Genomic DNA, 23,243 nt, shown 5'->3' with positions numbered 1-23,243 from the left:
CCAACCTATAATAGGCTTTTGTATCAAGGTGCACATGGAAGGGCAATGCACATCACAAACGAAAGATTTCCCAGCACATTTACCAGCCAGCCTGCAAAACAACCAAACTGGCCCTGTTTTAACTTACGTTAAATAAGGGGGTTTTGTTTGCACACTATGTGCAAACCACAGTGCCGATGCCAAGGGACCTCACACAAAATTCATCCCAACTGTACAATTGGCAACTACCCCAACCTATAACTGGCCTTTGCAGCAAGGTGAACATGGAAGGGCAATGAACATCAAAAACTTACAAAACATTTCCCAGCACATTTTCCAGCCAGCCTGCAAAACAACCAAATTGGCCCATGCCAAGGGACCTTAAAAGCTGCCTGGGGCACTTTCTGAGCAATTCAAAGGCAAAGCAAAGAAACTCAGAAGCACCTGAAAGATTTCTGCATTTGACTTTCTTCCTAGTATGACGTTCTTGTCCCTAGGCTGACACTCAGTTATGTCCGCAGTTCTACAATAAATTCCTCTTCTTTAAATCATGGGGTCATATACAGTATCTCACAAAAGTGAGTAGACCCCTCACGTTTTTGTAAATATTTTATTATATCTTTTCATGTGAGAACACTGAAGAAATTACACTCCTACAATGTAATGTAGTGAGTGTACAGCTTGTATAACAGTGTAAATTTGCTGTCCCCTCAAAATAACTCAACACACAGCCATTAATGTCTAAACCGCTGGCAACAAAAATGAGTAAAAGTGAAAATGTCCAAACTGGTCCCAAAGTGTCAACATTTTGTGTGGCCACCATTATTTTCCAGCACTGCCTTAACCCTCTGGGCATGGAGTTCACCAGAGCTTCACAGGTTGCTACTGGAATTCTCTTCCACTCCTCCATCACGGAGCTGGTGGATGTTGGACACCTTGCGCTCTTCCACCTTCCATTTAAGGATGCCCCGCAGATTCTCAATAGGGTTTAGGTCAGGAGACATGCTTGGCCGTTCCATCATCTTTACCCTCAGCTTCTTTAGCAAGGCAGTGGTCATCTTGGAGGTGTGTTTGGGGTTGTTTTATCATGTTGGAATGAATACTGCCCTATGGCCCAGTCTCCAAAGGAAGGGGATCATGCTCTGCTTCAGTATGTCACAGTGCATGTTGGCATTCATGGTTCCCTCAATGAACTGTAGCTCCCCAGTGCAGAACTCATGCAGCCCCAGACCATGGGACTCCCACCACCATGCTTCACTGTAGGCAAGACACAATTGTCTTTTTACTCCTCATGGGTTGCTGCCACAAACGCTTGACACCATCTGAACCAAGTATGTTTATTTTGGTCTCATCAGACCACAGGACATGGTTCCAGTAATCCATGTCTTTAGTCTGCTTGTCTTCAGCAAACTGTTTGCGGGCTTTCTTGTGCATCATCTTTAGATGAGGTTTCCTTATGGGACAACAGGCATGCAGACCAATTTGATGCAGTATGCGACGTATGGTCTGAGCACTGACAGGCTGACCCCCCCACCCCTTCAACCTCTGCAGCAATGCTGGCAGCACTCATGCGTCTATTTCCCAAAGACAACCTCTGAATATGACGCTGAGCACGTGCACTCAATTGGTGGACCATGGTGAGGCCTGTTCTGAGTGGAAAAATGTGTAAAGAAAGTGCAGCGCTAACAGGTAACAATTTTGAAAATGAATAAAAATTGTGTAAAAAGGATTAAATATATAGTGATATTGGACTCAATATGTAAATCACATATAAATGTCCATGAATGAAATGTGAAACAAAAAAAGTCCTTAAAGGTGAAAGGAAATTTAAGTTGGTTGGTTTAAGTTGGTTCTGACCACATCTACTGATATACATTATCCTAAAACACCCCTCTGGAGGCTGCATTCGTATAGTGAGCCTGAATCATCCTGGGTACATTACATCACAAAGCCAGATTGACTCATTAGGTGTACACCTACTTGAGTTCAATCTCTCTGGTAAGTGACTGGTGCTATCAATGGTGGATCTCCTATCAAATCTTATCACTATTTTTTGATGCACATTTAAGATTCAATAGATTGTCACCAATTATTGGACTTTATACTTACATTTCCTTTCACCTTTATGGGCTTTTGTTGTTTTACATTTCATTCATGGACATTTATATGTGATTTACATATTGATATATTTAATCCTTTTTACACAATTTTATTCATTTTCAAAATTGTTACCTGTTAGTGCTGCACTTTCTTTACACATTTTTACATTTATGCGATTTGATCTACTGCTGTGCTGGCTGCTAATCTGTTTTATAGACAGCACGGTATATGTGTTTCTAGAGTTGGCATTTGATGCTGTTCTGAGCGGAACCTGTCCAGTTAAACCGCTGTGTGGCCACGGTGCTGCAGCTCAGTTTCAGGGTCTTGGCAATCTTCTTATAGCCTAGGCCATTTTTATGTAGAGCAACAGATCCTCAGAGAGTTCTTTGTCATGAGGTGCCATTTTGAACTTCCAGTGACAGTATGAGAGAGTAAGAGCGATAACACAAAATTTAACACACCTGCTCCCCATTCACAACAGAGACCTTGTAACACTAACGAGTCACATGACACCGGGGAGGGAAAATGGCTAATGGGGCCAATTTGAACATTTTCACTTAGGGATGTACACACTTTTGTTGACAGCTGTTTAGACATTAATGGTTGTGTGTTGAGTTTTTTTGAGGGTACAGCAAATTTACACTGTTATACAAGCTGTACACTCACTACTTTACATTGTAGCAAAGTGTCATTTCTTCAGTGTTGTCACATGAAAAGATATAATAAAGTCTTTAAAAAATTTGAGGGGTGTACTCACTTTTGTGAGATACGGTACTTGATTTATACAATCCTGCTGCATGTATAATAGACATGCCTTGGAGGCTTTTTATACCAGTACAAATGTAATTTGAATGAATCTTGATTGTATTATATTTCATTATGATTAGTAGTTTGTATATTGGCTTGTCTGGGCTGTCTTAACTGGTTGCCATTGCTTCCAATCTAGATTTCAAGACTGAACTAGCTGACTTCATCCACAACTGGGAACAATTGCTCCTGTATACTTTTGCATCATTCTTAAAGTACAATTATCTGAGTAGTTTTGACAATCTCTGCCAACTGCCTTCGTTCCCAGGCCAGATTTCCATTCTGTACTCTTGGCTACTTTTTCACTACTATCACTTATTACTACAGACAGGTGTAGCCAAACGGTATAGTTTACTCCATCTTGCACATCTCCTATTTCATAGGTTTACATGTAGTATATGTACCTCCAGGAGTACTTCTGAATGGTTCAAGGTGCACTTGAAAAAAAAATTCAATATTAATATCAAATCTTTTTTTTTTTAAATTGATATGATGATGAATTGATTCCTATTCATTCATTTTGGTTCTTTTACATCAGTGCTTTCCAAGTTGAAAGGATATTGTCACGTCTACCCCAATGCAGGTCAGACACTATAGGCTACTGTGTGCTTCACCTATAGCAGCCCCCTTTCCCTTAAGGCAAGCAGGCCTACTGGTACTTGGTTGCCCCCAGGACTTAAACACAATACTATAGTGCCTGGACACTACGCCATGGCAGATGCAAACTGAGCAAACTGACAGACTACTTGCAGTTAGCAGACAGATAGCCTGGTTCTATGACAGTCCAGGTAAAAGGCAGGTTGAGTTCAGGGAAAAGTCCAATATCCGATCCAGGTCATACACAGGGAAATCCAAAGTAGCAAAACAGGGCACACAAATGGGGGGCTCGATCAGGAACAACACAGGTATCACTGTCTCTATCACAAGCAAGGGACAAAGCGTTTGGTTTGCTTATAACAGGCAACTGAAAATATCAATCACCTTGCAGGTAGACACAGACAGGGAGAATGCAAAAGCCAAAATGCGAATGCTGGAATAAGGAGCAGGATCCTGACAGATATTTTGGAAAGCACCAATACCCTTTTCTTCTGGTCAAAAATTGTAGAAATTGTAGAGACATCCATGAGATTCACACAGAGCGGGATGGGGTTTGTTATTATTTACTGTATTAAAAGGAAGCATCATATTATGATGAGAAACATTTCATTATTTTGTTCATGTCAGAAAATAATCAATGATTGCCAATGACTACTATCCTCCTATTTTGTCCATTGTATCTCTGCTACTAAAAAAAAAATCAACGCTAACTAGGTGAAAATTCCTGACTCTTGCTATTTGTTATAATGACACCAGTCTTTGAATCGCTCCAAAACTGAATGCTGAACTGCTCATCAATTATCTGTATTGTGCAACAATTGTGTTTGTATACATTCAGCATTATGGCTTTAGTTTGCTTCAAATAGGCCTAAAGTGATTGTAAAGTCTCTTTTGTTTTCAATAAAAATAACAAACATGTTATACTTACCTGCTCTGCTCAGTTGGTTTTGCACAGAGCAGTCTAGATCCTCCTCTTCTCGGGTCCTTCATCTGTGCTCCTGGCCCCTTCCTCCTGTTGTGTGCCCCCACAGCAAGCAGCTTGCTATAGGCGCACCCAAGCTGAGCTGCAGCTCCCTGTGTCCATTCAGACAGGGAGCTAAGACCCGGCCCCACCCCCTCTCTATACTGATTGGCAGACTGACTTTGAATGACAGCATCGAAAGCCACTCCTGTGTCTCAGCCAATTAGGAAGGCTGAGACACTTGTGGACATTGCTGGGCAGGGCTCAGGTAAGTAATTAGGGGGCTGGGGTGGCTTCTGCACATAGAAGGATTTTTATCTTAATGCATAGAATGCATTAAGATAAAAAAAACCTTCTGACTTTACAACTCCTTTACAAGTCAAATGCAGGTCAGAATAAGGTCAAATGCACCCGTAATTGGATTCTGAATGACCTCAGAAACACCTCAAAATCATGCCATTGGCACAGGCCTAATGCCTTGTACACGAGATAAGAATATCGGAAGAATAATCATCTGTTTTGTTTGCATGCTAGTCTCATATAGAAAACCAATAAGTTACCAAAGTTACCAAAATTCTCATACGACAGAATACAACTTTGGAAGTGATTCAATGTATTGTAATGTATTCTTTCATTTCTGAGCATGCGTGGTCTTCATCGCACTATTCTTTCGCACAAATACCATTTTAATTACTTGAAAATTGATCGTTCTGTTATCGTACAATAACATTTTTTGTGTTTGTTCCTTTGGATATTTTTGTATGAACTGTCTTGATCGGCTCTCGAAAGCTGTGCACTATGTTCAGATTGCTCCGAAAGGGGTATTTTTTGTCCAATTTTCTCATCGTGTGTATGAGGCATAAAGCCTTTTGACACAGAGGAGTTGCTTTACAAAAATTGGAGAGTGCAAAATCTGGAGCAGCTGTGCATGGTAGCCAATCAGCTTCTAACTTCAGCTTGTTCAATCAGGATTTGACAAAAAAAAAACAAACTAAAATCTGATTGGTTTCCATACAGAGCTGCACCAGATTTTGCACTTTACAGTTTTAGTAAATCAACTGCAGTATTTTTTAGCTAAATTTAAACATCAGGATTTGACTAATCTTCCTGTTTTGTGAGATTTTACCAGACTGACAAAGAATAATGAATGTGCTCACCAGGTGGTGCCTTGTCTTATGCACTCAAAGCTTGACTGAGGTTTATCCTTAATCTCCCTGGATAGGTAGAAGGCAAAGACTCGCACTCTGTCATCAGACCCTGAGACCGGAGAGGGAATCTTGATGTACTGTTGGCGTTAAGAAACAAAAAAAAAAATGTTAAAATTGAAAGTGATTACGTTTCATGTGCAATTTTTAATAAGATCAACCATGCAAACAGCCTTTCTTAACAGGAAAACCTACTTGGGCTAATGCCATTTCTGTATGGGAGCGCACCAGTCATTGAGTGTTTAAATCATCCCATGGCCATTGCTTAAAGCAGCATTAAACCCAAAAGTAGACATTATATTGCAGTGTACCAATTCATAGATGTGATTACTGCATTAGTTATTGCACTATAGAATGTTATTATATTATGCTACCAACATAATCTCTTTCAGGCACTGTGATCTGATTGGGAGTTGTTTAACCACTTTCAGACCGGACCATTTTGATGGCTTAAGACCAGACCACTTTTTGCGATTCGGCACTGCGTCACTTTAACTGACAATTGCACGGTCGTGCGACGTGGCTCCCAAACAAAATTGACGTCCTTTTTTTCCCACAAATAGAGCTTTCTTTTGGTGGTATTTGATCACCTCTGCGGTTTTTATTTTTTGCGCTATAAACAAAAATAGAACGACAATTTTGAAAAAAAAAAAACATTATTTTTTACTTTTTGTTATAATAAATATCCCCCAAAAATATATAAAAAAAATGTTTTTCCTTCAGTTTTAGGCTGATACATATTCTTCTACATATTTTTGGTAAAAAAATCGCAATAAGCGATTATTGATTGGTTTGCGCAAAAGTTATAGCGTTTACAAAATAGGGGATAGTTTTATGGCATTTCTATTAATATTTTTTTTCTTTTACTAGTAATGGCGGCGATCAGCGATTTTTATTGTGACTGCGACATTATGGCAGACACATAAGACATTTTTGACCCATTTTTGGGACCATTGTCATTTATACAGCAATCAGTGCTATACAAATGCAGTGATTCCTGTGTAAATGACACTGGCATTAAAGGGGTTAACCAGGGGGTGGCAGTGTAGGGGTTAAGTGTTCCTAGGGGCATGTTACTAACTGTGGGGGGCTGGGCTTTGTGTTAGTGAACACTGATCTCTGCTCCAATCACATGGAGCAGAGATCAGCATCACTTGTTGCTAGGCAGAACGGGGAGATGCTGTTTACAACGGCATCTCCCCGTTCAGCCACCCCGCGATCGAGTCTGCCGGACCCGCGACTGGACTCATGGGGGTCCCGAACGGCACGCGAGCGCTCCGGCGTACACACAATGACAGGGTGGCATATAAAAATGGACGTACCTGTACGCCAATATGCCTGCCCGTGCCATTCTGCCGACGTACATCGGCGTGCGCTGGTCGGGAACTGGTTAAAGAGCTTATTAGAGGTGGAAAGCATTTAAAGGGCCTCACCAATGTGGTGATATACTGTATAATTATATATAAAGCAGTGCTACACCCAAAAGTAAACATTTATTATATTGCAGCTTACCAATTATTAGATATGATAGCTGCATTCGTTTTGATTTTTTAGCCTTTCTTTCCTTTATTTCTAGTAAGTCTGTTGTTTTTCAAACTAACTGGCTGTCTTGCAGATTGTATCAGTTACAGGGATGAGACAAACCATTTAACCCTGATAGAGGTGCTTACAAAAAATCAGCTTTATTAATTTCCCGTATGTAAAACCTTTATCCCAAAAGAAAAAAACAGTTTGTTGTACCTGCTTATAATGTGTTAGCTGGAGTTTGGCTTAAATTTGTTAGCGTATTTAAATCTGCTAGTACATCTAACACTCCCCTTCCCCAGACTGACAATGCTGCTGTCCAAATCTGTACCCTGTGCTCATTCATCCAGAGTGGGGGCACTATGAGGAAAAAAAGAAAAGAAAAGCAGCCACTTCATCTAATGATTGGTAAGCTGCAATATATTACATTTTGGTTTTGGGTTTAATACTGCTTTAAAGCGGAGTTTCACACAAAAATGGAACTTCCGCTTTTCAGAATCCTCCCGGTGTAACATTTGGCACCTTTCAGGGGGGAAGAGGGAGCAAATACCCGCCCCCCTCCCCCGCTGTCTTCTGGGAGACACACGGGTCCCAGGAGACAGCAGGGACCAGTGGGAACGTGCCGTAAGGCTTCACTTCCTGATTCCCTTACCGAAGATGGCGGCGGCAGCACCCGAGAGCAAGGTAAGTGTCCATGTTTTAAAAGTCAACAGCTGCAGTATTTGAAAAAAAAAAAAAACGGCGGAACTCCGCTTTAACCAGAATTAAGTTCTGTAAACAGAATTACACCACATTTACATCAAAGAAGAAAATGAAGAGCCTAGAAAATGTTAAAGAAACCTAAAGCACCACCTGACTCAAAGATGACTACAAATGTTAATATGCAATATTACATATTTACAGGACTAAAAAATAATATTTGTAATCAGTCTTGGTCATAATAAATAAAATACGTACAAAATCACTATAAATCTTTTCAATAACAAAAACAAAGGGTAGCGCTATCTTTGGTAAGCCGACAGCTGTTCTCTATTCTAGGATAACTGAAGAATATAAGAATCTGCTAAACAACCTTTACACGTTAATAATAGAGAAAAGAGATGAGATTTGGTGGATGAATTCCCAGACCTCCCTGCAACAGAAGAATCCATTGAGGTAGATGGTGGCGCTCCCAAAGGACATACAATGCAGCTGTTAACACTCTGACACTGATGAAAACTTCAATTGTGACATCAACTGGTCTGTCACGGTTATGCAGTTCTGTTTTTTTGTGATATTTCATTCATTTATTTTTACTTGCATAAATATATTTTGAAAAAGCATGGAATTGGCGTTCTAATAAAATGGTGGAAAATGAAGATAGGATTGATTGTTTGCTCAGGTGAACCTTCTCTGTGAAAGTGTTGAAAACTGTTATGATCCTTTGGGGGCCACCTTGGATAACCCAACAATTAGGCAACAAAACCACCAGGGCCCTCAATCTGTAAACAGAGGGGCACAAGGGAAATCACAATTAGAATGACAAGAGCCTCAGGGGGGGTTCGTGTGAAAGAGAAAATCATGGGCTTCAAAACGAGAGCTTTAGCTGAATCATGTTGTCGACTCAAAACCCATTCAGTCAAGTTGGATTAAATCACCATCAACAGCTAACAAATAGCTGGATTTACAGGTAATCTCCAATATCAGTTTTGGACAAGTACTTATGAATCACCCATTGGATCAAATTCCTGGCAGGAGGTTTTGTCTCTTCCTAGCCACAAGACTACAAATAAAGGCACCACTCTCTGACAAATGAATTTCTATGATTTCTGTCTGATGTTTGGCTCAGGTATCTCCAAATTCCCCCAAAGTCATGATGTCCTTCAACAATTCTGCAACCATTGAATTTTTGGGGGGATTGACCTTTAATAAAATGTCCAAATGTAACACAAAGCATTGCTAGGGTGATATGAGTTGTTGGTTTTTTATTAGGTGTTAGGTGTCGAACGTGGTTCACAATAATGTTTTGACTGCCAAAATATTTTACACATATTTAAATAAGCAGGACATCGAGTCCGCAGTACCCGCCGCTGAGCTCCTGCTGTGATTACACACAAGCGGTTCGGCGGCAGCGTGCGTGCGCACCCCAGATCTGGAAGTGTCAGATCATGTACTAGATACGTGATCTTGCGCAGAACGACCGCCCTGCCACAGTAAATGTACGGGGGGCGGTCTGCAAGTGGTTAAAAGTGCATGTAGAATCATTTAGAATTTTTTTTATATATAGAGTATGGAAGGTTTAAAACTTCTGCCAGTTTATAATTTGCCGCCTATGTCCTATTGAAGAGATTTCCCTGTCCCAGAGACACAACGGGAAGTTTGAGGAAATCTCCCGATTTAAGCATATCCCATTTAGAGAGTTGTCTCTAGGATGGGTGTGCCCATTGGAGGGCGACGACAGAAGACCGGGCCACCGCTAGTAAAAGAGCTGGAAGAAGGAAGCAGAGGCCCGGCAAGAAGAACCGAAGAGGAAGACAAGACCCCCGAAGTCGGAAGAAGAGGCGGTGGCGACAGAAGACTGGGCCACCGCTAGTAAAAGAGCTATAGGAAGAAAGAGGAGGCCCGGCAAGAAGTACCGAAGAGGGGGATAAGACCCCCGGACGGTGGCGGTGGCGAAGAAGAAAACCGGGCTCCTCCGCTAGTAAAAGAGCTAGCAGAAGTTAGCGGAGGAGTCCGACGAGAAGACCCCCAAGACGGAAGACCACCCGAGCTGTGCAATAAATTATTTTAAAACCTTGTGTTGTGTTTTTATTTACACTTTTTTCACCATGTGAATGGGTAGGGGTACGTTGTACCCCATACTCATTCACATAGGGTGGGGAGCCGGTATCTGGGGTCCCCCTTATTAAAGGGGGCTCCTAGATTCCGATAAGCCCACCGCCCACAGACCCCGACAACCAACCCTTGTCCTCATTAACATAGAGGCAAGGTGCTTAGATGTGGGGGGCCGCAGGGCTCCCCCTTCCCCAAAGCACCCCCCCATGTTGAGGGTACGCGGCCTGTTACGGCTCAGGAGAGGGGGGGCGCTCGCTCGTCCCCACCCCCTTTCCTGACCGGCCCGGCTGCGTGCTCAGATAAAGGTCTGATATGGACCTGGGGGGGGGTCCCCACGCAGTTTTTTCGGCTTAGGGCTTCCCCTTTAAGTCCATACCAGGTGACGGGACCAGAGACGTGTCAATCTCGCCGATGGAGGCGGCTACATTGACCTCCGCTAGTCCCGTCTACCTGGAGCCTCGTTCAAAATGAACTGACTTTTCTCCATGTGCAGGCAAGTCAGTTCATTTCAAAAGTCCGGCGGACTAGCACACAGACGGCCCGGATTGTCCACCGGACTGCCGAGTCCAGCAGACAATTTTGAGTCAAAACTTCTTTCTAAGTCCCCCGGACTTTTGGGGGAAAAAAGTCCCCCGGAGCCCACACACGGGCGGATAGTCCGCCGGATAGTCCGATCGTGTGTATGGGGCATGAGTGTTTTGGCACATTTTTCACATGACAAAACACGCATCTGCTAACCCCGTTTGGGCTTCCATGAACAATTTGTACTACCACTGCAGGGTGCACAATGATTATTTCTATTACTTGGTTTCCCCTATTCATAAAATGATAAATTAGATTAATTGCTCTCAAAAAGCTCCACTTCTGTACGTAGACATGGGCACCATTCGGCTTTGGATCTCAGCCTTTTTACAAATGTATGTCTACCTGCAGTATGGGATCAAAAAATGACTTCCAAAATTAGGTTCTATTGTAAATAATTGGGCGTTTTTTCTTTACTTAACCATACTCTTTTCCTAGCTATGAAATGGGTAAAATGGCTTGTAATGTAGATTAATGGTTACATTCAATTGAATACTTCTCACTATGTAAATAGTCTTCAGATAAGTCTAATGGTGTTTGTATGTCAAAAGGTGCATTCATGTAGCTGAAGTCAAGATTACGCTGCAGTTTGTTCTGTAATGGCAAATATGGTATTTGTATATTAAATGAACACAGAGGAAGAAAAATATAAAGGACGCATCACTGGTTATAGTTGATGGAAGATGATAGCACCCATCTGTGATGATAATTCGCTCTTACCAGAACATACCAGTCTGTAAATGATCACTGCTATACCATTAAGAAATGTACTTTGGTTGACATGCATTTGTACACATTGATCTAAACTGCCCCTGAACACTTGGGAATTCGTTTTTTAACACTGGAGAGTGCAAAATCTGGTGCAGCTCTGCATAGAAACCAATCAGCTTCCAGGTTTTTTTCATCAAAGCTTAATTAAACAAGCTGAAGTTAGAAGCCGATTGGCTACCATGCAGAGCTACACCACATTCTAAGTGCTCTAGCCAGTGGCGGCTGGTGCTCAATACTTTGGAGAATATGGTAAACCCCCCCCCCAGGATGTGGATAGGAAGATGGCTATCACACCCCCCGCACGCGCACGTGGGAGACGGATGGATGGGGATGTGACGAACAGAGGCCTCCTTACCTTAGGAGGATGACTCTCGGGTCTCCCTTCCTCCTCCCTCGACTGTCCGAACCGAGGAGTGCTGGATGTGGCTGCGGGTGAGCTGTCCCTGAAAGAGGGACTCAAGTCTCGGCTGGAGAGGAACACTGGCTGAGCTGCTCCTTGATTCTTTCCAGCTCCGAGCCGTTGCTTCTCCTCCTGGCCGAACAGGAAGTAGGTCCTAAGACTCTGTGCCCCAAGCCCACCCTTTTTTGAAGCCAATTAGAGTCTCAAGCCCTAATCATGTGCTTACATTTTTTTTTTTTAAAACCCCATTGGAATCCATGCGTTCGGCACCCTGCATGGAACAGGAAGTGGGTCCTAAGACTCCCTGGCTAATTGGTTCTGAGCACCCACTTCCTGATTGGCCAGGACAACAATCAGGAAGACAATAGCCAATCTATTGTCACACAATTGGGTGGGCTCAGGGTCCAGTGCTCTGTGCCTCAGGCCCTAATCATGTGCTTAAATCAAAAAAACAAAAACAAAAAAACCCCATTGGAATCCATGCGGCACCCTGCATGTAGATAAGGGGTCGTAATTTTAGTAAATTAACCTCTTGGAATCTTTCTTGCAGCCCTATGAAATGCCTGAAGATATAGAATTAGGAGACTGCGACTGTATGCTCTTCAGGTTTAATAAAGTTACAATAATAAAGCGGTTGTAAACCACTGAAGAATAAAAAAAAAACCTGTTAGACAATGGCATAATGTGCTAGTATGCATCGCATACTAGCACATTATGAAATACTTACCTTAAAAGGAAGCCCTTCCAACAGCGCCTGCTTACCACTGGTCTTCCCCTGGTGTTTCTTCCAGGTTCGCGCATGCGCACAGGAGCCGCCTTTTCTGGCACGGGCTCTGAAGGTGCGCATGCACCGATGATGTAATTTACTGCATACACTTTCATACACTTTCAATATCTCCTAAACTGTGCACTGTGTGTAATGGACGTGGTTGCACATTTTTTTTTGTTTGCGCCACACTGTGCTCCTGAATTATGTATTGAAAGGACAGATTACCATTATTTTGTGATTCTTTTTTTTATGTCAGCACAGATCAAGCTCATATCTGAATTAACCAAAACCCAATATTGTGATTTAGAGGTAGATAAGATGACAATTAAAAAGAAAATTGAAACGGGATTCAAAAGTAAATTGAAGATGGTATTGCTCACTTCAGTATGTTGTTCCTTCAAATAAATAATCCCAAAGGACGACATATCCTGCTCCCTTGCAAATGCTACGCTCACCCTCACGCTCTATTCTACACTCTCTAACTCACATTTCAACCTCTCCCTCTCTTCCGGTATCTTCCCCAACTCTTCAAAACATGCACTAATCACCCCCATCCTTAAAAAGCCCACACTGGACTCCGCCAATTCTAACAACCCATCTTTTTACTCTTCAAACGTCTAGTTTACAACTGACTGAGCGACCATCTGACTAAGAACTACCTTCTTAATCCCCTTCAGTCTGGATTTGGCCCTTAACACTCCACAGAATCTGCTCTCCTTAAACTCACAAACAACCTACTAACCACTAAAACCAACAGACACTATTCTCTACTACTCCTCCTGGACCTCTCTACTGCCTTTGACACAGTGGATCACCACCTCAACCTCCAAAAAACTCTACTCCTTTGGTTACCGTGACTATACTCTTCACTGGTTCTCATCCTACCCATCCTACCGCACCTTCAGTGTCACTTACAACCATACTTCCTCCTCTCTTCTTACTTTCTCCGTCGGGGTCCCCCAAGGTTCTGTTCTCTCCTTTTCTCAATCTGCACCTCCTTCCTGGGTTAGTTGATTGCCCCCCATAGTTTTCAATACCATTTCTATGCAGATGACACCCAAGTCTATCTCTCTACCCCTTTGCTCACTCCATCCGTCTTCTCACGCATCACCAACTTACTAACAGACATATCAGCCTGGGTGTCACACCACTTCCTCAAACTCAACCTATCCAAAACTGAGCTCATAATATTACCTCCCCCATGTGCCTCTGCTCCTGATTTCTCTGTCAAAATCAACGGTTCAACTATCAACCCGTCCCCCCATGCCAAGGTCCTAGGTATAATCCTGGACTCTGAATTATTCTTTCGGCCCCACATCCATTCACTGTCCAAAGCTTGCTGCCGCAACCTTCGCTACATCTCCAAAATACGCCCTTCCTAACCAATGATACAACAAAGCTTCTAATTCACTCCCTGGTTATCTCTCGCCACCACTACTGCAACTCCCTCCTCATTGGCTTACCTTTAAATAGGCTATCCCCCTTCAGTCCATCATGAATGCTGCTGCTAGGCTCATCCATCATACAAATTGTTCAGCGTCTGCTACCTATCTCTCCCAATCCCTGCACTGGCTTCTACTCACCCAACAAATTAAATTCAAGATACTAACAGTAACTTTCAAAGCTATCCACAACTTGCCCCCCAGTTACATAACTAACCTAGTCTCAAAATACCAATCAAATAGTCCATTCGATCCTCTTCAGCTCCTCTGTCACCTCGCCCCATGTCCACCTCCAGGACTTCTCAAGAGCCTCTGCCATCCTCTGGAACTCTCTACCCCATTACCTCTTGTATCTCTTGACCCTCCCTCTTAGATTGTAAGCTCTAATGAGTAGGTCCAACTGTATTAAATTGTATTGTAATTGTAGTGTCTGCCCTGTTGTAAAGCCTGCGCAAAGTGTCGGAGCTATATAAATCCAATATTATAATAATAATAATATCCAGGCCACATTGAGCTCTGTCGCTATAGGTTCATCTATCTACCTGTATACTCTGGGTGCAGGACCTGCCCACACACGACCAGACGTTGCTGGCGCACTAGGTCCGGCGGAAATACCCGCCGGACTATGGCGGGAGTCCGCCGGACTTTTGAAATGAACGGACCTGCCCACACATGGGGAAAAGTCCATTTATTTTGTACGTGGCTCCAGGTAGACGGGACTAGCGCAGGAAGTCCAGCAGACCTCCGCTGCAAAGTCCTGTACGCTGCATTAGTGAACACACAGGGCCAAATAAATATTTGACAGTGTCTCTTTACTAGACCTTTGTAAGAAAACCATCCCACTTTTCACAATCACGCCTTATTCATGTCATATTCATATTCTAGAGCAACTATTTTCAAGGATGAAGCACACAAAGAGCAAAAGTAGAACCAAAATATCTCATGAGCACCTTGAGAATTTATTGAGAATTGCTACTCCATTCATCCAACCAGAAATGAATGTGTTAGTCAAAAACAATGTCAAATATCACACTCGTTTTATGTTGCCCTCTAAATTTTACAATAAAAAATATTGCAAAACAATGAATCAAATAGGTACATTATGTATATCAGTGATCGTTAACTTGTGATTTGCATTACTTTTTCTGTTCATCAGTTACTGTTATGCCTCGTACACACGATCGGACTATCCGGTGGACTTAGTCGATGGAGGCGGCGAGATTGACTTCCTTCTCTAGTCCCGTCGTACCTGAAGTCACGTTCAAAATGAACGGACTTTAGTCTGTGTGTGGGCAAGTCCATTCATTTGGAAAGTCCGGCGGACCACCATACAGACGAGCGGATTGTCCACTCGAAAGCCGAGTCCAGTGGACTATTTTGAGTCATGTCTTCTTTCTAAGTCCGCCGGACTTTTGGGAAGAAAAAGTCAGCCGGGGCCCACACACGATCAAATTGACTAAGTCCGCCGCATAGTCCGATCGTGTGTGCGCGGCATTAGTGTATTTTATGTGTGGCCCAAGACAATGTCTCCTTTTCCAATGTGGCCCAGGAAGGTCAAAATATTGGACACCCTTGAGCTATACCATGACCTGGATAAATGAGAACCATCACAAATCTATCCCTAGGTCTCACACAGATCGCTATCCTGTATGTGGATCGGGTAGAGTCCAATGTGTTCAGCAAATGCACCAGAAAATTGACCAAATATGATTGGCTTGGTTGAAACTAAAGCAGGCCATAGATTGACTGAGACATTTTTTCCAACATGCCTGTTGCACAGACGTCGATCATTAGATCGATTTCTGTCAAACAAGAGCAGCCATACATAAATCAAAATTTGGCCATTCCCTGCTGAACTGGACGAATTTCGATCCATCTATGGTCAGCTTAAAGAGGAGCTCCAGGCTTCCCCAAAAAATTAAGTTAGCAGCTACATATACTGTAGCTCCTGATTTTTAAAATAAGGTCACTTACCTGTCCAGGGATCCAACGATGACTCCACCTGAGGCCAATTCTTCAATCAGCTTCGGGTGCAGGAGCTGGCATCTCAAGTAAGGGAAACAGGCAGTAAAGCCGCGGTTTCCTACTGTGTATGCGCGCGCCATGCTGCGTCTTGTGAATGGCGCATTTGACCAGAAGTGGGAAACCAGGTACCCGCCCCCATCCCCCCCCCCCACACACACAATTAAGTGCCAAATTTGGCAGTGGAGGGGGGCAGGATCCACTTTAAGTATTCTTCTAGGTACAAGGCCAGTTTTCTTTTTTAAACCTAGAAGCAAACAGGCCCATTCATGGAACATGTGGAGAGTGGGATGGCAAGAAAGCAGGCAGGTGGGCGGCAGACAGAGAAGGTTGGTTACATTTTGAAAAACAAAATGTGGAAATATTCTGGTTTAGCATCTATTTTAATACATCTCTTCTTTAGGTAAAACAAGTCTTACATCTGTGTTCATTATGCAGTGAAGAAGGTAATCCTATTTGCCTTGACAGCCTTCCTTCCGTGCACAACGCAAATCCATGGTGGTGATGATAGCAGCCAGGAAATATAGGGTTAATCACCCAGCCTTTACATACAAGTCGCAGCAGCGATGGATGCATTAAGTCCATGTGATCACGCCTCAACAGGCCTCAAGCCTGAGGCTTTTTATTCTATCCTGAGCTTTATCCCGGTGTTCAAGCTGCAACACGTTCTCCTGGAATACAGGAGCTTGGTGGCTCTAGATATGCTGGTCTAAGTACAGGTGTTTAAATAATTTCTCTCCCTGTAGATTTGTGACTGACACAGAACACGCTCAGCTTGTTAAATGGCTATACAGCTAAACGTGACTCTACTCATGTGGTTGGCTTACACAAGGTCTGCACCCCTTTTACCCGAGTATTATTCTCCACAATTTTTTTATTGTGCATTAAAAAAAGAAAACAAATAAAATTAGAAAAAAATTTGTTATCTGCCAATAGAACCAAAAAGTGCATTCTATGCATCCAAAAATATACCAAAGCAAATCATTATTCAACCGAAAAAATTATGTCAAAGCAATAGCTCCAAGGCCAATAATAAATAACGCGTTATCTCCTCCGATTCCGCAACATATCTGGTTGACGAACGGCCATTCAGAAACAAACTGAAAAGTGCGAAATGAAAAGTGCGAATCAACACTCAAACTTCTACTAACACGAAATTAGGAGAAGGCACCCAAAGGATGGCACTAAAGAGCTGAAAAACAACATAGTACGTCGCTACGTTTGTATTTGTTGGCCAACAATTGTGTGCCGTGTGTATGCAAGACAAGTTTGGGTCAACGCCCCTTTGGACAAAAGTCCACGGTTTTGTTGGCCAACAATCCGATCATGTGTATGAGGCTTTAGTTGCATTCATCCCTGACAGTAACTTAAGTGCCAAACTTCTGAAGCTTTATAGTTCTAGTTTCATACAGTGAAAGACAGGGGATCTCTAGGCTTCTCCCTCATTCATTCATAAAACACCTGGTATTCTTCTCATAGAATACAAGGTGATCTGTGATTGCAACATTCATCCACCCCTCCCCCCCCCCCTCCTCACAGAATGCTTTGTACTCTATGGAAAGAATACAAGACATCTTATGAGTGCATGAGCTGGAGTGAGAGCGACCTACTGTCCTTCACTGTATGAGGGCGCTAAATGTAGAGTGCCAGCTCTAGAAGTTCAGGGTGTACTGTACTGTCAATGATGAATGAAACTAAAAAGTCTGAATAATGTAACATACATCTATCTGTTAGCAGGGCCCTGGTCAACGCTACCAAATGGCCATGCCAGCCAGGGGCCCCTCCCACTATCCCCCTGTGCAAAAATGGCACAGGGTACATGCACATCTGCATGTCACATTTTCCATGCCTGATGCCCACCTCCCGAAATAAGAAATATCCACATGTTTAAGGTTTTTACTGTAACAGACAAATAATGAACAGTTCTTTAACAATTCAACCTTCACCTACACCCTTTAAGAACCGACACCCAAGGTTCTGCAAATATGCATTAGCAATGGATTTCTGCCCAATTCTTCCATAGTCCACACTGTAGGTCCCACATAAGTAGGTTCTCGATCCGAGCTTGTTATGGGCCACTCCTAAAGCCTGGTTCACCCCTATGCATTTTTTAACGCGTTTTCAGTTTTGCAGAAACATACTACAGTCCATATAACATGGTTTCCTCTGGATGTAGTTTGCATCTGTGCATATGGAAAGGGCCAGGGACTTTTTTTCCTGGTTTTTGGTTCCATAGACTTCAATGGATGAAAAGCATGTATTGAAAAATGCAAAATGCACCTGCAATATGTAATCTACCACCTGCATAAGTGTGAATCAGGCCTGAAGGGTTCTCTTCCTGAGGCTACAGGCTTATATTGCAGTATATCAATGGAAGCCTCTTCCCCGTACAGTTAGCCCCAGGCTCTTCCACTCAAGATTATAAAGGACAGACTAATGACAGACTAGCCCAACCCACTATGTTCCCCCAGGGAAGCGGTTTCCCTAAAAGGGGTACTAACCCATTTACACGATTGGTACATACATAATTAGAGGTTCAAAGCAAATATTTCCCCAGAGTTCAGCTTTAAGATAACACCCATCTTTTCCCAGGGCCACCAATCAGTGTAGCACCATGGCACACTTTATGTGGTGCACTTTAAGTACACAGAAATCTGTCTCTACCATGAAAGGACTCTTTGGTTGGGTTTAACATCCAGGCCAAAAATATCTACTCCTCCCCTGCTGCTAATCATTCTTTGTACCATGTAGAACTTATCTTCACACCTTATCCTCCTTGTTATCTGTTTTACTAAAAGAATTGCTAAACCTAACGTACGTACTCAACTAGAGGAATGAATATTAGCTTTGTGTCTCTTGTTTAAGCAATGTTAATCAGACCCAGATGGTATCTTAGTATTATCTCCTAACGTCCAATGTTGCGCATTAGTCCTTCCTGTGGAAGTTAAATAATATGTAATCTAAAAACGCACAATGCTGTATTATTGGTCCTGTATACAGTCGCGCCATGATGGACTTCAACACACAAAAGAGAAGTGAAATGTGAAGAAAAGTGAACCGGACATGATACTGTTGTGTACAGCGAGGGGACTTTAAATTATATAGCGTTCAAACCATTAAATGTTTTAAATAATTTGATAACAATTGAGCTTCTCATGACTAGCAAAAAAGGCTTTTTCTTTAGAACCCTTATTTCATCTTCATAGACTATCGCTAATGCCGTGTAAACACGGTCGGACTTTCCAGCAGAAAAAGTCAGTTGGAATCATTTCATCGGATATTCCAATCGTGTGTGGGTTTCAGCAGACTTTTTTTTTTTTTTTAATTCTGACGGACCTAGAATGTCTTAAATCTTTCTGACGGAATCAATTCCTATCGGAAAAACCGTTCGTCTGTATGCTATTCCGACGGACCAAAAACGACACAAGGGCATCTATTGGCTACTGGCAATTGAACTTCCTTTTTCTAGTCCTGTCATACGTGTTGTACGTCACTGAGTTCTAAACGATCGGACTTTGGTGTGATCGTGTGTAGGCAAGTCCGTTTCAGTGTAACTTTGTTGGAACGCCATCGGAAAAACCGTCAGAGTTTTTTTCTGACTGAAAAAATGGTCGTGTGTACGCGGCATTACTATACTGGACTGCCTCTATCTCTGTAAAAATTAGATAGATATTAGCATAGGAGTTGGACCTATCAGATGATTTAGATCTGTGGCTGCAACAAAAAAAAAGCTGCTGTCTGAGATTAAAGGTGTAAAGCTGGCCATAGATGGAGTAATTATTTCCTGCAACCTGAAAGAGAATCCTTTGATTCCCCTATCAACATTGCCTATACATAGTTAGAATCTTGGCCAGTCCCTACTGAACCAGTCGAGATTTGAACCGTCTATGGCTGGCTTTAGTTTGCTACGGCAGTTGAAGGCTTAGAACCTCTGCCAGGGTTTTATGGCTGCCTGTGGAAGGGAAATTTAGGTTCCGGATCGAACATGAAGTGACACACATGCCCGTGGATCTCTGGCCGCATCAAAACTGAGCACAAAATTTTCTCCAATGAGGGCACATTCAGCAACAACAACTTACCATAAACTCGAACCTTTAACTACTTTACTAAAAACTAGAAAACAAAATTTGGCTAAACTTGGACTTTAAATTAGCAATCCAAATATATATTACTGTTAAAGAAAAACAATTTTCAAGGTTCCGGAAGCAGTCTTTTAAAGCAACCTTTCTCAACATTTTTTTACTGCTGAGGAAACCTTAAAGTAGTTTTCATGTCTCTGGGAACTCCTGCTACAACCAAATAATTGGATATCAGTGGGAAGAAGGCTCCTTACATAGATGGGCAGTGGGAAGACTGCTCTATACATAGGTAGGCAGTGGGAAGACTGCTCTATACATAGGTAGGCAGTGACAAGAATGCTCCTTACATATATAGGCAGTAGAAAGAATGCTCCTTACATAGGTGGGCAGTGGGAAGAATGCTCCTTAAATAGGTGGGCAGTGCCTTAAATAGGTGGCCAGTGAGAATGCTCCTTACGTAGGTGGGCAGTGGGAAAAAATGCTCCCTACATAGGTGGGCAGTGGGAGAAGAATGCTTCCTACATAGCTAGGCAGTAGGAAGAATGCTCCTTACATACTGCAGGTGGGCAGTGGGAAGAATGCTTCTTATATAGGTGAGCAGTGGGAAGAATGCTCCTTAAATAGGTGGGCATTGAGAAGAATGCTCCTTACATAGGTAGGCAGTGGGATAAATGCTTCTTACATAGGTGAGCAGTGGGAAGAATGCTCCTTAAATAGGTGGGCAATGAGAAGAATGCTCCTTACATAGGTGGGCAGTGGGAGAAGAATGCTTCCTACATAGCTAGGCAGTAGGAAGAATGCTCCTTACATACTGTAGGTGGGCAGTGGGAAGAATGCTCCTTACATAAGTGGGCAGTGGGAAGAATGCTCCTTACATAAGTGAGCAGTGCGAAGAATGTTCCTTACATAGGTGGGCGGTGGGAGAAGAATGCTTCCTACATAGCTGGGCAGTAGGAAGAATGCTCCTTACATAGGTGGGCAGTGGGAAGAATGGTCCTTACATAGATGATAGGCAGATGGAAGAATGCTCCTTACATAGGTGGGCAATGAGGAGAATGATCCTTACATAGGTGGGCAGTGAGAAGAATGCTCCTTACATAGGTGAGCAGTGGGAAGAATGCTCCTTACATAGGTGGGCAGTGGGAAAAAATGTTCCCTACATAGGCGGGCAGTGGGAAGAATGCTCCTTACATAGGTGGGCGGCGGGAGAAGAATGCTTCCTACATAGCTGGGCAGTAGGAAGAATGCTCCTTACATAGGTGGGCAGTGGGAAGAATGGTCCTTACATAGATGATAGGCAGATGGAAGAATGCTCCTTACATAGGTGGGCAATGAGGAGAATGCTCCTTACATAGGTGGGCAGTGGGAAGAATGCTCCTTACATAGGTGGACAGTGGGAAAAAATGTTCCCTACATAGGTGGGCAGTGGGAGACGAATGCTTCCTACATAGCTAGGCAGTAGGAACAAGGCTCCTTACATACTGTAGGTGCTCCTTACATTGGTGGGCAGTGGGAAGAATGCTCCTTACATAGATGATAGGCAGATGGAAGAATGCTCCTTACATAGGTGAGCAGTGGGAAGAATGCTCCTTACATAGGTGGGCAGTGAGAAGAATGCTCCTTACATAAGTAGGCAGTGGGAAAAAATGCTCCCTACATAGGTGGGCAGTGGGAGAAGAATGCTTCCTACATAGCTAGTCAGTAAGAAGAATGTTCCTTACATACTGTAGGTGGGCAGCGGGAAGAATGCTCCTTACATAGGTGAGCAGTGCGAACAATGCTTCTTACACAGGTGGCCAGTGGGGAGAATGCTCCTTACGTAAGTGGGCAGTGGGATGAATGTTCCTTACATAGGTGGGCAGTAGGAAGAATACTTCAAATTATTAAATGTTTTAAAGAATTTGATAACATTTGAGCTTCTCATGACTAGCAAAAAGGCTTTTTCTTTAGAACACTTAGTTCATCTTCATAGACTATCGCTAACTGTACTGGACAGCCTCTATCTTTGTAAGAAGTAGATAGATATTAGCATAGCAGTTGGACCTATCAGATGAGTTAGATCTGTGGTTGCAAAAAGAAAAGCTGCTGTCTGGATGAGATTAAAGGGCAGTGGGAAGAATGCTCCAGTCCTTACATAGGTGGGCAGCATTTTTCCTACTGCCCACTTATGTAAGGAGCATTATTCCCACAGCCCACCTTTGTAAGGAGCATTCCTCCCACAGCCCACCTTTGTAAGGCGCATGCTTCCCACTGCCCATATATGTAAGGAGCATTCTTCCCATTGCCCACCTATGTAAGGCGCATGCTTCCCACTGCCCATATATGTAAGGAGCATTCTTCCCACTGTCCATATATGTAAGGAGCATTCTTCCCATTGCCCACCTATGTAAGGCGCATGCTTCCCATTGCCCACCTATGTAAGGCGCATGCTTCCCACTGCCCATATATGTAAGGAGCATTCTTCCCACTGCCCACCTATGTAAGGATCATTACCCAGTAGGGAAGGGGCCAGAACCAGGGATCCATTTTTGAAATGGAATCTTTTTTTTCCCCAGGTATGCCTATTGTGCAACTTATTATAACAACTAATTTGACACCTTCCAGCGGAATCCATACAGTTCCTGCATCCAGTACTTCCAGCTTAGCAGTGTGGGCTTATGTTATTTATATCTCTGGACTAAGGAAGCACCAGAGTCTGCGTGGCTCTGACATCACTTGTGTATCCAGGAGGTAAATCTAGGTTAGTCACGTATGAAAACAAACACTGGATCTGAAAAAACTCCATGCTGGTTACTGCAGGGGATAAAAGAACAAGTAGATACGTATAGGAGCGCAGCTCGCTCATTCCACCCCAGCTCTGTTCTCTGCAACTGACACTCCTCATATTTCCAGAGAACTCACACATGCTGTCATGTAGGTGTAAAATACCTTGATAAGGAGATAAGGGACCCAATGTGGAAATTCTTTCTAATAAGGTGGATCATGTGATTTAAAGGGAATCTGTCAGGACAGAAATAAAGAAGCTTTCCCTGCTGTCTTGTGCCTGCTCCAAGCTGTCATCCTCATCTCCATGTCCTGAAACAAGTGTGTTCTCTGCACTACTCCAGTGGCACGCAACAGGGATTATTTACTAGAGGCAAATAGGCTCTTCACTTTGCAATGGAATGTTCACTTAGCTAAGTGAAGGTGGT

At 42.9% G+C, this 23,243-nt stretch overlaps 1 protein-coding gene across 4 annotated transcripts in view; it reads right to left on the bottom strand.

Moving 5' to 3' along the window:
* ELL3 (elongation factor for RNA polymerase II 3) overlaps positions 1-23,243 on the bottom strand; it is a 206,123-nt gene that overhangs the window by 101,075 nt on the left and 81,805 nt on the right. For all 4 annotated transcript variants that reach the window (XR_013270754.1, XM_077472012.1, XM_077472013.1 and 1 more), the window contains exon 3: positions 5,602-5,729. Coding sequence is in view for 3 of the 4 variants with exons in the window: in XM_077472012.1 (XP_077328138.1) it covers positions 5,602-5,729 (128 nt within the window). In the remaining variant the exon portion in view is untranslated. The remainder of the gene's footprint in view (positions 1-5,601; positions 5,730-23,243) is intronic.

This window comes from Lithobates pipiens, unplaced genomic scaffold, assembly GCF_037356315.1.
Source record: "Lithobates pipiens isolate NorthernLeopardFrog02 unplaced genomic scaffold, aLitPip1_a1.2 Scaffold_8, whole genome shotgun sequence".
Classification (NCBI taxonomy): Eukaryota; Metazoa; Chordata; class Amphibia; order Anura; family Ranidae; genus Lithobates; species Lithobates pipiens.
This window is presented reverse-complemented; position numbering and strand designations above follow the sequence as displayed.